Here is a 14,394-nt window from a genome sequence, read left to right as displayed (position 1 = left end):
GCCGTATTTTGCATTTGCTTTCGACTGCGCATGCGTGAAAATGTTCTTCCCCCTCCCATGTTTGCCGATGCAAGAAAGTCACGGTCGATATAAATATAATAAGCAAAACGCGTGTCTACTTCGTCATACAAGATACCACATAATTACAGTAAAGTCTCGTTATATCGATATCGGATATATCGATAGTCCCGGTTATATCGATACTATTTCTATGCACGTACGGAGAAAATTACATGCAAACAGGGTCGGATATATCGATAGTCCCGGTTATATCGATATTTTTTCGGACTCCCTTGAATATCGATATCACGAGACTTTACTGTATTTCATATTATGATAATAATAATTATTGTTATCGAAGTAACTTTTTGCCGGTGTTCCAAAGGGAGTGGAGAAAAACACTGAATGCATTTGAGTCTGAAAATGACGCGACAATGGCGGGCTATCTGCAGAGCAATCGTGTTGCTTGACTTTAATAATAAATAATAATAATAATAATAATAATAATAATAATAATAATAATAATAATAATAATAATAATTTCTAAGCCCCTTTCAAAACTCAATGACACTTTACAGTCACAGGATAATAACTTTTTTGTGCTTAACGCTTGGTTTCAGCATGTAGCAGGATGAGTGGTATTTCCATTAAATGCAGCTGTGGAGTTGATTTCAGTGGCGAGCATATCTTGAGGTACCACTGTATAAGGCACAGGTGTCAAAGTCAAGGCCCAGGGGCAAAATCAGAAAACCTTTATTTGTCCCACAATGGGGAAATTTGCAAAAATCTGTCCCGCCACATCATTGTATTTGGCCCATGAAAGCAAATCGAGCATGGCAAGTGCCAGGATGCTTGCTAAAGTCCCAAACAAAATTCCCAATTTGTCCCGTGGAAACTACAATAACACTCATGTTTTACTTCAAATTTAAAAACTAGTTTTGTATTCATTTGTTGTGCGCCCTGTATGTATTATGTGGAGGGGATGAAACATTTTAATGGCTTCCCCATTTCCTAACGGCGCTCGAGAGGAAACCGCAACAACGTGGCCAGTGGCAAAAAAAATTGTATTCAGTATGTAATACATACTGAATACAATTTTTTACATACATTTTACATATATTTTATACATACTATGTATACAGGAGTCTCCTGCAAACTGCAGCACTGGGCTGGCCCGTGAAGAGCAAAAACGTGTAATTAATTGACGTCCGATTTAATTACATTGTTCTTCTTTTCCTTTCGGCTTTCCCTTCAGGGGTTGCCATAGCAAATCACTGTCCTCCATCTTCAGAGGTTTGATTCGCATGGTTGTTTTGGCCAAGCTTTGACATCGGATGCCCTTCCTGACACAAGCCTCTGTATTTATCCGGGTTTGGGACCGGCCCAAGAAGACACTGGCTTGTGTGCCCTTGTGGATCTGTGAATTTAATAATAATAATAATAATAATACATTTCATTTATAAGCGCCTTTCAAAACTCTCAAGGACACTTTACAGTCACAGGATATTTTTCTGAGGGTGAGCAGCGGCTGCCACACGCGCCAGTGTTCACTCAACCCGGAAGTAACATTCAGTAAAAAAAAAAAAACTAAATAACAAATATGACAACACAGACACAAAGAGTCATTCATTCTTCAGCACTTTCTGTACCCTCTTTGTGACATGACGCAGTTCTAGATGAAAGAGGAGAGGATCAAAACTTCCTTTTCAGCAGTGGATCAGGGACGTCATGGTGGAATGTGCACATCTACTACAAGCTAAATGTTGAAAGCAAACATGCAACTGTAGCATACATTGACGAAAAGAGATTGGCTCACATATCCATAAAGGGATTGGCTCACATATCCATAAATCCGCTTCAATTCCGAGCCGCGACAGTTCCACATACACATCGGCGCTCTGCGCTGACGCTCCTTTCTTCTTATCGCAGGCTCCTCAAGCCATGCATCCATCCAGCTGCAGACACACAACAGCACCAACCTTTCTGCTCAACAAAAGCGGGGTTGTGAAGATGCTGCCCATTACAGGCGCAAATAAAAGCACAATGGCCTCAGAGCTGTCCAGGAATGACAGTCAAATGGCACAGACATTCCTCCAATTCAAAAACAGTACAGTGAGACCTCAACTTACGAACACCTTATTTTACGAACTTTTCATCTTACGAACGTCAAATGTATGAAAATTAAACCTTATAATAAGCACTATTTTCATAATACACACCCACCATGGCTGGTGGAGTAATCTTTGGCGGAAGAACACCAAAGCACACGACCTTCGGATCTGGCGGAGTGATCTTCGGCGGAAGCACATGACCGAACAGCGCTCCAGCCGGCGCTACTTTCCACACCCCCTCTCATTGAATGCACATGTGGATCGCCTACTTGGAGCTTTTTGGTGATAATTTTACTATGATGGGACCGAAAAACCACCACATGCTCGTGTTCAGCCCAAGAAGACACAAAATAAAATCACAGTCGCTGAGAAGAAGGAGATAATTGAAAAACACGAACGAGGTGTGCGTTTGTGTGATTTAGTGGCCGAGCACGGCTATGCTAAGTCAACCATTGCTACCATTCTCCGGAACAGAAAAGCCATCAAAGGTGCGTCTGTTGCAAAAGGTGTTTCCGTGCTCTCAAAGCAACGGTCTCGGGCAATCGAAGAAGTTGAAAAACTTCTGTTAATTTGGATTAACGAAAAGCAGCTACCCGGCGACAGCGTGAGTAAAGCTATTTTATGAGAGAAAGCACGGCTAATTCACGCCAATATCGCCATGCGCCAACCTGGTAGTTCGGCGCTTATTGAGGATTTTAAAGCCAGAAACGGATCGTTCGAGAACATCTGAGAGTGAGGAGGAGATCGCTGCAGCATCAAGTGAGCTCATACAGGCAATGTTGGCATAGTGGAATGATGTGCAGGCTTTTACCGAACAGTTCCATCCAGACAAGACTGTGGCTATGACAATCATCAACATGATAAACGGTAATGTGATGCCTCAGCTTCGTAAGACCTCACAAGTCAGAAAGCAACAGGTGTCAATTAAAAGGCTTTTAATCAGCAAAAATGCTGAGGAGTCTCCATAGAAAAAAGAAGAGAAGCTACACCAGAGGATAAGTTACCAACAGTCCTTATGGAAGGTGACTCTCCATAAGCCATCAACGACCATCAAAAAGGTAAATAAAACTTTATTTTACAGCATAGTTTATTTCTTTAATTAGTCCTCATGTAATGTGCCTCTCTTTCCGAACAGCAATTCCCTTTGACCTTCGACCTCCAACGCCATTCCATCAAGCCATCAATCACCATCACAAATGTAAATAAAGTGACTTTATGATACAATGCAGTGTATTTCTTTCATTACAATACAGAGCACAATTATTATACATAGAATAAGGTATGTTGTGTGTAGTTTTAAGGCTTATTTAGTTGAAAAGTATATTTTATGGAAACCCGGGAACGGATTATTCCCATTTTAATGGTTTCCTATGGGATTTTTTTTAGATACACACTTTTCGCCTTACACACTCTGTCTGGGAACCAATTAAGTTCATAAGTTGAGGCCTCACTGTATTGGCATATTGATGGTGCCGAAAAGGCGCAACCATAATAAAGATGAAGATGCTCGATAAAAGGCCCCCAAACACAAAATGGTCATCGGTACAGAAACATTTAAATAAAGTAAAACTACTCACCGATTTACAGTGGTACCTCGGTTCTCATGGTCATCGGCACAGAAACATTTAAATAAAGTAAAACTACTCACCGATTTACAGTGGTACCTCGGTTCTTGAACACCTCACAGTTCAAACAAAATATTGAAGATATACTTGCTTTGGTGTTCGAAAGCCAATGCATGAGTGCGTACGCAAGGGTGGGGAGCTGAGGAGTGCAAGGGTGGGGAGCTGAGGAGTGCAAGGGTGGGGAGCTGAGGAGTGCACAGGTGTATCGCTCTCTCCGTGACCAACTACTGTTGTCACATGCGGGCATGCAACGTTTGCATTGTGTTTCCTGCTTAACACCAGAAGGACTCCACTTTCTCAGCGGCTTTCAAAACTCTGAAGTACACTTTTGAGTCAGGGTGTAGTCCAAAGCAGGCTTCTGATTGGCCGCCGGTGCTGAGTATGCAAATTGCCAAACGAACGTTCGAAGACTCGAAAAATTATGACACATAATGTTTGTTAAATCCTCTCGCAAATTGCCAAACGAACGTACGTTTGGAAATTTGCATACTCGGCACCGGCAGCCACTCAGAAGCATGCTTCGGACTACACCCTGACTCAAAAGTGTACTTCAGAGGTTTGAAACCCGCTGAGAAAGGAGTCAACGTGTCTCGCAGCGATTTGTTACCTGCTTACTATGGGGAAAAAAAAGAAAAAGAAAAAGAAAAAGAAAAAGAAAAAGGAAAATGAAAATGGCACATGAGGGTGCAAAATGACACAATCCCGGACGATGACATACATTTCCGGGATGCAGGGAAAATACCTTGGACCGGATACACTCGCGCATCGAAGGAAGAGTCGGTACGGTGGGGAGGTGAGTCAATCAGTATAAATGCCCCGTGTCAGTGATTAGAGAATTGACAGCAGGTGGGGAACGGCCGGGAGAGGCAGCCCCGCCCCCCTGCTGTCAACTCGCAAGTGACAGGAGCAAAGAGGTGTTTTCGGTGTTCGAAAAAAATCGCTTTTCGAACAGGGTCCTGGAACGAATTATGGTCGAGAACCGAGCTACCACTGTAATTACACTGAAGAAAGAACATCAGTCACACGCAAATTATTAAATAAGCAGGGAAATACCGTTTTGTTTTATTTTATAAAAATTGGTTCATGGATTTTTGGGACAGATGATGATTTGTGAATAGGTCGACTGGATGAATAAGGTGGGTGCTGGGGACTTCTCGCGTGAATTTTCTTGGCATCTGCCGGGCCCTCGAAGAAAGCGCCACCCTACCCACGCGCCGGGCATGTTTTCGCAGACGCACTTCCGGTGACGCGCTGCAATTTTAAACCAGTGTCCCCCCCTTCCCGTCAGTGATGGCGGACTCGCTTCGTTGTGCCCCCGCTAGCTGTAATATCAAATGGTACTACAGCCGGCAAGAGCTGGACAACAACCCATCTCGGCGAGCCGGGCTTGACCCGGACAAGGAGCTGTCGTACAGGCAACAGGCAGCCAACCTACTGCAGGACATGGGCCAGCGGCTCAATGTGTATCTTTTGGCTGCGTTAGCATGAGCGTGAGCTCGCTAACGGCTAGCTGAGCTAGCGGCGACTCTTCTCGCTGCGTTCGACTCTGAAACCTTCCCTCTTGTTTTCCCTCCCGTTGTCCTTCTTCTCCTGTTCTTTCGTGTACTTAGCCCGAGTTTTTTTCGCCTTGTTTTTGTGACTTGTGCGAGCTAACACACCCGAGATTTTGATTTGCTCCAGACGATCCGCGAAGGCCTCGGGCCTCGACGTGAGCGGGTTCTCCTTAGCTTTAGCTCGCGATGCAATTCCACTTTTTAGAGGACATGAAGGTAGCTGGTGTGAGAGATGATGATGCACAAAACCGGGTTAGATGCAGGACACTGATTCGCTGTGGCGACCCCCGAAGGGAAACGCCGAAAGGAAAAGAAGATATATGTGGGGGATGCCCGCCGATATAGGGAAGACTGCTTCCAGCCCGTGTGGTGCGCTTCTAGTAACTCGTAATTGTTTTCATCAGCCAAATCGAGGGAGGGACAGCTCGACTCGCTTTGCGGCACACGCGGACTGGGTTTGGACGAGACCAACATTAGTTACATAATTTAAAAACGATTCCAACCAAATACATTTTCCTGCGCCAAGTACTGTATTTTACGGTGCATAAAGCGCACCCAAAAGCCTTGATTTTCTTCAAAAGGCAAACCTACGCCTCATACACAGGTGCGCCTTATGTGAAGTAATATTGATCCACAAGAGGTCTCACAACTACTGTCAGCAGCCACGGTCTGCATTTCTTAGTAGAAGAACTAGTGCGTAACCCAAGCCTCCACTGCAGCACCTTGTAATGTGGTGTGCTTTATTGTTGTGGTCAAAAGTTTACATACACTTGTGAAGAACATAATGTCATAGCTCTTTGCAGTTTCCAGTTATTTCTACAACTCTGATTTTTCTCTGATAGAGTGATTGGAGCAGATACTTCTTTGTCACAAAAACATTCATAAAGTTTAGCTCTTTTATGGCTTTACTGTGGGTGAACAGAAAAAAAGTGATCAAATCTGCTGGGTCAAAAATATACATACAGCAGCGCTAATATTTGGTAACATGTCCCTAGGCCATTTTCACTTCAATTAGCCACTTTTTGGTAGCCATCCACACACTTCTGGTTGAATCTTTGACCATTCCTCTTGACAGAATCGGTGCGGTTCAGTTAAATTTCATGGCTTTCTGACATGGAGTTGTTTCTTCAACATTGTCCACAAGTTCTTAATGGGGTTTACATCAGGACTTTGGGAAGGCCATTCGAATGATCTAGCCATTCCATTACAACTTTTGATATGTGTTTGGGGTCATTGTCCTGTTGGAACACCCAACTGCGCCCAAGACCCAATCTTCGGGCTGATGACTTTAGGTTATCTTCAGAATCAGAAAACATTTAACCATCCCACAATGGGGAAATTTGCAATCTTGAAGAATTTGAAGGTAATCATTTTTCATTATCCCATTTACTCTCTGTAAGGCACCAGTTCCATTCCGAAGTCATAAAAGAATCAAACTTCATGAATGTTTTTTTGTGACAAAAGTATCTGTTCCAATCATCATTCCAAAAATCAGAGTTGTAGAAATAACTGGAAACTCAAGAGAGCCATGACATGTTCTTCACAAGTGTACGTAAACTTGACGACAACTATATTTGGAAAACATTGATATAATGAACTATTATATTTGGGAAACTTTTCATTAATTGAAGGTGCACCTGTAGTCTGGTGCGGAAAATACGGTAATACATTTATGACTCGAAAACATGTCAGTGAAGATGCCGTTGCGATGCGGTCCACATTTTAGGTGGGACCTTTTGTTTTGAAACAGTTTCTCTCTGGCCCAACTATAATGTTTACCCCTAATGGTTCAAGAGAACATGAGTAAAACTAAAATACATTAAAAACAAGCAGCAAACAAACATTTTCATTTTTTTAAGAAACAACGGATGGTAGTGACAATTCGTTGAAGCAAACTGCTGTTAATGATTCGAATTTAGTGGCGAATGTTCGTGATTTCAGAGCTGGTGCAGCACATTGGTAATCTTAAAAGCCAAGAAATTTGTGAAAGTTGACACTAGTTAGGAATAGTGTGCTAAGTTTTTTTCTGTCTTTTCTGTAATACTGTAGAATGGGTGGTCAAACCGAGGCTCGTGAGCCGCATGTGACTCTTTGGCTGCTTCAATGCAGCTCCCGGGCTTTCACACGACAACCAAAACGCCTCGCCGATGGCACTTCTATTCAAACCTTTCTGAATACACAGAACGAATCGCATCAGTCTATCATCAATCCCGCTACTTGATTGACATAGAGGGCAGCCGATCAGATGACTGGATCACCACTCATGCGCAGAAAATGGTGCTAAGTGGTACATGCTAAATCGATCGCAATCGAACAAGAACCAGCAGATTGGTCCCAAGTAGACTGCGAACAGTGAGAGGAGGATATTGGGGGGGGAAATATCTGTGTGTTTGTTTTTAGGTTTTATTTATGTTCGGGCGCTCCGGTTGTTGGTCATCGTGCATGCGCGTGTGTGTGCGTCCGCGCATTGTGTGCATTCGTTTATGTGGCTCTTTGCAGTAACAGTTCAAAAAATGGCTACTCATCTCTGACTGGTTCGCCACCCTTGCTGTAGAATATCAAAATAGCACAGAATTGATTGTGTAGTAACTAAAGAAAATGGAAAAAGTTTTTGAATTTTATGTATGAATATATTTTTTGACTTGAATTAAAATTATTTAGGTATTAGAAAAATCGATTTTAGTCAAAAAGTTTTTTTTTTTAATTTGCAATTTAGAAATATCATGCTCCAATGAATGTATTTTGGTTTATTTCAATCAGTTTTGTATACTTCAGAAATCTAGTTAAATCGGGGCCATCAATTTTCAAATTTGTAGCCAAACAGTAGCCAAAAATGGAACTGTATAGTGCCACTTAGCAGTTTTTTTGACAACGATACTAGTGCAGCGTGTTCTACCGGAAACAAATTCCTTGTGTGTTCTACATACTTGGCAATAAAGATGATTCTGATTCTGAATTTGGCCCCCTTTTTAATTTCCCAAATGCATCCCTGAAAATATGTGTTTCTGTGTAGGTTCACCAGTGTGGACAAATGGGTAACACTGCTTATTTTCTAATGGGCATTCACAATATTGTGGATTATGTGCTGGTGTGAGTCACTGGCCTGACGTGACCACATTCCATGTGATCAGTTAGTTGCCATTGAAATGTTTATGCTACTTAACCAGAGTACATTAGGTCCCAGCTTACCATTAATACCGCCATTGTCTACATGCATCGCTTCTACATGGTCCAGTCGTTCACCCGATTTCACCGAAACGTGAGTATGATGCTACTTGTGATTCACAGCATGTTTTCACATCGCCATATTTCACACTTGCTGACCTTAACGACCCCCTTCCCCCTCCAGGTCATTTCTCCAGCCGCTCTTTTCCTGGCCGCCAAGGTGGAGGAGCAGCCGCGAAAGCTGGAACACGTTATCAAGGTGGCCCACGCCTGTCTCAATCCGCAGGATCCCTCGCCGGATGTACGCAGCGAAGTAAGTTTAAGGACATCAAAAGTCTCCCTTTTGGGACCCCAGCGCACTTCGTTCCTCCCCAAAAATGAGCATAGTCGTGTTTTCCGGTCCGCTTCGCATCAACTCACGCAACGGTTTGAAGTTGCCTTTAGATATTTGGTTCCGGAATGGCACATTTGAAAAGACGGATGGCAGAAAAGTCGGCTTCTGGGGTCATTTGACATGACGAGAGCAAACTGCATGACCGGCTGATCTTGTGTGCCGATGCGTAGCGGCCTCACATTGAGTAATGTGCCTGTCCTCTCAACCTCAGGCTTACCTGCAACAAGCCCAAGACCTGGTCATTCTTGAGAGCATAATACTCCAGACCTTGGGTAAGTTGGGAAGGAAAGCCTGGCTCCCTTTAGTTTTTTTGTTTTCACACACCCCTGTCATCAGGGCGTCGTAACCCGTTTTGACTTTTGTCCAACAGAGATGCCACTCGCAGTTGGCCACGCCGCAAAGTCATGTTTGTGCTTCACCAAGCCACTCAAATAGCCAAAATATTGCAGCCCCCCTACCAGATGCCACCTCCCCCATCCGTGTATTCGGTCCAAAGGAAAATGGCGTCAATCAGATTTGCTGGCCGAAAAGCCGGTCGGACATACCGTTGTTGTCGAGAAACCCTAATTATTTTCATTGAGGACAGGGTGTTATTGGAAAATGTCAGCAAACTGTGCGAACGCACGATTCCTTTTTTGTACCATCCATTAGGAGTGCGCCTTTTATTGTGACTTGGCAGCGGACTCATCTTTTTTGTTGTTGTTTTGTCCTCTGCTCTTGCAGCGTTTGAAATCACCATTGACCATCCACACACGCACGTTGTCAAGTGCACCCAGCTGGTCCGAGGTGAGCGTCAACACTCCTTTGGCTAATTTTTATGTGTGTGGAATGGGGCGGGGTCATGCGTTGAAGTGACTCCAATTTGAAGTGCCCTTCTCGATTCTGTTGTTGTTTCAGCGAGTAAGGATCTGGCGCAAACTTCTTACTTCATGGCCACCAACAGGTAGAGAGATGCTCGATCTTGTGTGCTCCGGATTATTACCAATCCAATTTCATTCAAGTCCTGAACTTGCGCTCTTCTTGCTCTCCCGGGACGGACGCCGCCACGCAGCCTCCACTTGACCACCTTCTGCCTGCAATACAGCCCGCCTGTTGTGGCTTGCGTGTGCATCCATCTGGCCTGCAAGTGGTCCAACTGGGAGATTCCTGTATCGACGGATGGCAAACACTGGTGGGAGTATGTTGACCCCAACGTAACCCTCAAGCTTCTGGATGGTATGTGCGTCCAAGATTCCTCTGTAGGGCGGAGGGATTTGAAATTGGCATGAAACACAAGAAACTGACAATTTCTCAACATGTCTAATTGACTCTTTGGTCCGATTGTCGGGGCAAAATCTCGGGGCGGGGGGCTTTGAAACGGCCGGATGGTAGTGACCAGTGGTCTGAATCTCACCACCGGCTGTTTGCTGCCAAAACACAGACAAAAAGGAACGCTGGATTCTGATGTTTGAATTGAATAAAATTCTCCCCAGCTGACATTGTTTTTCCCGTTTCTTCAATCAGAGCTCACACACGAGTTCCTGCAGATTCTGGAAAAAACGCCCAGCCGTTTGAAACGGATTCGCAACTGGAAGGTACGTCAATAGCGTTTCCGGGGTGATGGGCAATCTTGCTGACCGGGATGCCATCTAGCAGGGATCCCAGGCGTCCGCTATTTAGTGGAATTCGGCTATTTTTTTCCGACAAAGTGCTATTTTCTATTTTCATATAAAAGTTCTTTTATTTAAATAACATAACTTGGTCTGCATATTTCCACCTCCGTAATATCAATAGTCTCTGTCCTTCTCTCTCTCATACAAATATAACATCTCCCTTACCGCGCTTTTCGCCAGTAAACTTGCGCTAAACATCGTCACATTTTTGGTACTTATATGTTTAATGTGTTAATAGTATAGACAGTGTAGGTTAGATATCTATAGATTTTGTTTTGATGTAAAGCGTACGCGCACGTGTTCCGTGTGATTGCTGGCTCGGGAGAGCACACGACTTTTCACATTGATGAAAAGGTTTATTCAGCCGTCATCTGTACTTCTTTGAAGGTGTCGGACGTTTCGCTTCTCCAAGATGCTTCTTCAGTGAACTAAAGTCTAACTGAAGACTTTAGAATTGGGCATGGTTAGATCAACAAGTCGACGGATGCCCGCTTTCAGATTTCATATTCAAACATCAAAATCCGGCCGGGGAAAGCCCTTTGCAGTCTTTGCGATGGAAAAGTGATCAACTATGGTGGCAAAGGGCCAACTTTTGCCACCATAGTTGATCAAAGGTTGGCTGTCACTCAAACAGCATTGTAAGGGAAGCAAACATACAGAGAAAAAAAGATTGAGAAAGCAGAATTACAAACTACCTAGTGGGTCATTCCAATTCATAAGTTATTAAATTATGATAAAGCATGTTTATTACTGTTGACCTGTAGTATACCATGATTTAAATTATGATTCATAATACTAAACTAACTAACTTAAAGGACAACCGACACCATTTTTTGTTGACTAATTGACATCAGAAAAACGTTTTATAGCATCTAAAATACCCAAAACACGCATGCTGATATTTTTAGTCAAATGCAAAACACCATTAAAAATGAGTTAGTGTCCGAAAACTACTTCAAAATGACCTCGGAGATGGCGAGTTTCAGAAGGTCCCGCCCCCTTTGGGAAGGAAAGCCTGGCTCCCTTTAGTTTTTTTGTTTTCACACACCCCTGTCATCAGGGCGTCGTAACCCGTTTTGACTTTTGTCCAACAGAGATGCCACTCGCAGTTGGCCACGCCGCAAAGTCATGTTTGTGCTTCACCAAGCCACTCAAATAGCCAAAATATTGCAGCCCCCCTACCAGATGCCACCTCCCCCATCCGTGTATTCGGTCCAAAGGAAAATGGCGTCAATCAGATTTGCTGGCCGAAAAGCCGGTCGGACATACCGTTGTTGTCGAGAAACCCTAATTATTTTCATTGAGGACAGGGTGTTATTGGAAAATGTCAGCAAACTGTGCGAACGCACGATTCCTTTTTTGTACCATCCATTAGGAGTGCGCCTTTTATTGTGACTTGGCAGCGGACTCATCTTTTTTGTTGTTGTTTTGTCCTCTGCTCTTGCAGCGTTTGAAATCACCATTGACCATCCACACACGCACGTTGTCAAGTGCACCCAGCTGGTCCGAGGTGAGCGTCAACACTCCTTTGGCTAATTTTTATGTGTGTGGAATGGGGCGGGGTCATGCGTTGAAGTGACTCCAATTTGAAGTGCCCTTCTCGATTCTGTTGTTGTTTCAGCGAGTAAGGATCTGGCGCAAACTTCTTACTTCATGGCCACCAACAGGTAGAGAGATGCTCGATCTTGTGTGCTCCGGATTATTACCAATCCAATTTCATTCAAGTCCTGAACTTGCGCTCTTCTTGCTCTCCCGGGACGGACGCCGCCACGCAGCCTCCACTTGACCACCTTCTGCCTGCAATACAGCCCGCCTGTTGTGGCTTGCGTGTGCATCCATCTGGCCTGCAAGTGGTCCAACTGGGAGATTCCTGTATCGACGGATGGCAAACACTGGTGGGAGTATGTTGACCCCAACGTAACCCTCAAGCTTCTGGATGGTATGTGCGTCCAAGATTCCTCTGTAGGGCGGAGGGATTTGAAATTGGCATGAAACACAAGAAACTGACAATTTCTCAACATGTCTAATTGACTCTTTGGTCCGATTGTCGGGGCAAAATCTCGGGGCGGGGGGCTTTGAAACGGCCGGATGGTAGTGACCAGTGGTCTTAATCTCACTACCGGCTGTTTGCTGCCAAAACACAGACAAAAAGGAACGCTGGATTCTGATGTTTGAATTGAATAAAATTCTCCCCAGCTGACATTGTTTTTCCCGTTTCTTCAATCAGAGCTCACACACGAGTTCCTGCAGATTCTGGAAAAAACGCCCAGCCGTTTGAAACGGATTCGCAACTGGAAGGTACGTCAATAGCGTTTCCGGGGTGATGGGCAATCTTGCTGACCGGGATGACATCTAGCAGGGATCCCAGGCGTCCGCTATTTAGTGGAATTCGGCTATTTTTTTCCGACAAAGTGATATTTTCTATTTTCATATAAAAGTTCTTTTATTTAAATAACATAACTTGGTCTGCATATTTCCACCTCCGTAATATCAATAGTCTCTGTCCTTCTCTCTCTCATACAAATATAACATCTCCCTTACCGCGCTTTTCGCCAGTAAACTTGCGCTAAACATCGTCACATTTTTGGTACTTATATGTTTAATGTGTTAATAGTATAGACAGTGTAGGTTAGATATCTATAGATTTTGTTTTGATGTAAAGCGTACGCGCACGTGTTCCGTGTGATTGCTGGCTCGGGAGAGCACACGACTTTTCACATTGATGAAAAGGTTTATTCAGCCGTCATCTGTACTTCTTTGAAGGTGTCGGACGTTTCGCTTCTCCAAGATGCTTCTTCAGCGAACTAAAGTCTAACTGAAGACTTTAGAATTGGGCATGGTTAGATCAACAAGTCGACGGATGCCCGCTTTCAGATTTCATATTCAAACATCAAAATCCGGCCGGGGAAAGCCCTTTGCAGTCTTTGCGATGGAAAAGTGATCAACTATGGTGGCAAAGGGCCAACCTTTGCCACCATAGTTGATCAAAGGTTGGCTGTCACTCAAACAGCATTGTAAGGGAAGCAAACATACAGAGAAAAAAAGATTGAGAAAGCAGAATTACAAACTACCTAGTGGGTCATTCCAATTCATAAGTTATTAAATTATGATAAAGCATGTTTATTACTGTTGACCTGTAGTATACCATGATTTAAATTATGATTCATAATACTAAACTAACTAACTTAAAGGACAACCGACACCATTTTTTGTTGACTAATTGACATCAGAAAAACGTTTTATAGCATCTAAAATACCCAAAACACGCATGCTGATATTTTTAGTCAAATGCAAAACACCATTAAAAATGAGTTAGTGTCCGAAAACTACTTCAAAATGACCTCGGAGATGGCGAGTTTCAGAAGGTCCCGCCCCCTTGTTCGTGGCGTCACGCCAGGACGTCTTGCCTTGCTCTAGGATCAAAACAATGCCTTCAGATTCGGAGAAGATGCTTTCTTGTTACTCATCCAGTTATGAATATGATTCGAATAGTTCTGAAGAGTAAACCTAACAAGAAGAAAGCATAAATGTTTGCAATCGATTAAAGAAGTCCTTCCATATCAATTCGAGCCGTCAGGACTCCAATGTAGCATCCCAGAAAATGTACAAGATGGCGCCCAAGTTCCGTTGGAAATGGGCTGATGTGTCTGCTGGGAATTTGTGTCAACTAGTATCAAATAGTAGTCTTGGTGCAACACACAATGATTCACCATTGCGTTATTTATGTATTTTCCTTCTAATTTCACCATCAACACGGATCAACACGAAGTTTTCAGACCAAACAAAGTACCCAAAATGCATTGTGTGTGTCGCTTTCTCGGTCAGGGGCGTTCCTGACGTGACTTCACATCAGGAATCGTCACCAACTCGAAAACAAGACTTCCTGAATATTCA

At 43.6% G+C, this 14,394-nt stretch overlaps 1 protein-coding gene and 1 long non-coding RNA gene across 3 annotated transcripts; both read left to right on the top strand.

Annotated features, from left to right (window-relative positions):
* Positions 1-4,620: 4,620 nt before the first annotated feature.
* On the top strand, positions 4,621-10,815 carry LOC148903574 (cyclin-T1-like). Of its 2 annotated transcripts, none has more exons than XM_089005261.1 (8): positions 4,621-5,199; positions 8,467-8,548; positions 8,639-8,767; positions 9,060-9,120; positions 9,572-9,634; positions 9,737-9,791; positions 9,900-10,063; positions 10,352-10,815. In XM_089005261.1, exons 1-8 carry the CDS (start codon positions 5,027-5,029, stop codon positions 10,432-10,434), a joined length of 810 nt encoding a protein of 269 aa, XP_088861387.1. In that variant the 5' UTR covers positions 4,621-5,026; the 3' UTR covers positions 10,435-10,815. The 2 variants fall into 2 exon arrangements, with proteins under 2 accessions (XP_088861387.1, XP_088861396.1); XM_089005270.1 differs by having other exon boundaries at positions 4,626-5,199; positions 9,746-9,791; positions 10,352-10,811.
* Positions 10,816-11,531: 716 nt separating this feature from the next.
* LOC148903573 (uncharacterized) lies at positions 11,532-12,802 on the top strand. The gene is made up of 4 exons (XR_016116111.1): positions 11,532-12,010; positions 12,122-12,167; positions 12,276-12,439; positions 12,728-12,802. It is a non-coding gene; the product is annotated as an uncharacterized LOC148903573 (long non-coding RNA).
* Positions 12,803-14,394: the final 1,592 nt, after the last annotated feature.

The sequence above is a fragment of the Hippocampus bargibanti genome, linkage group LG01, assembly GCF_051943395.1.
Source record: "Hippocampus bargibanti isolate YZ-2025 linkage group LG01, ASM5194339v1, whole genome shotgun sequence".
Lineage (NCBI taxonomy): Eukaryota > Metazoa > Chordata > Actinopteri > Syngnathiformes > Syngnathidae > Hippocampus > Hippocampus bargibanti.
Note: the sequence above shows the minus strand (reverse complement) of the source record. Positions and strands in the feature narration are given on the sequence as shown.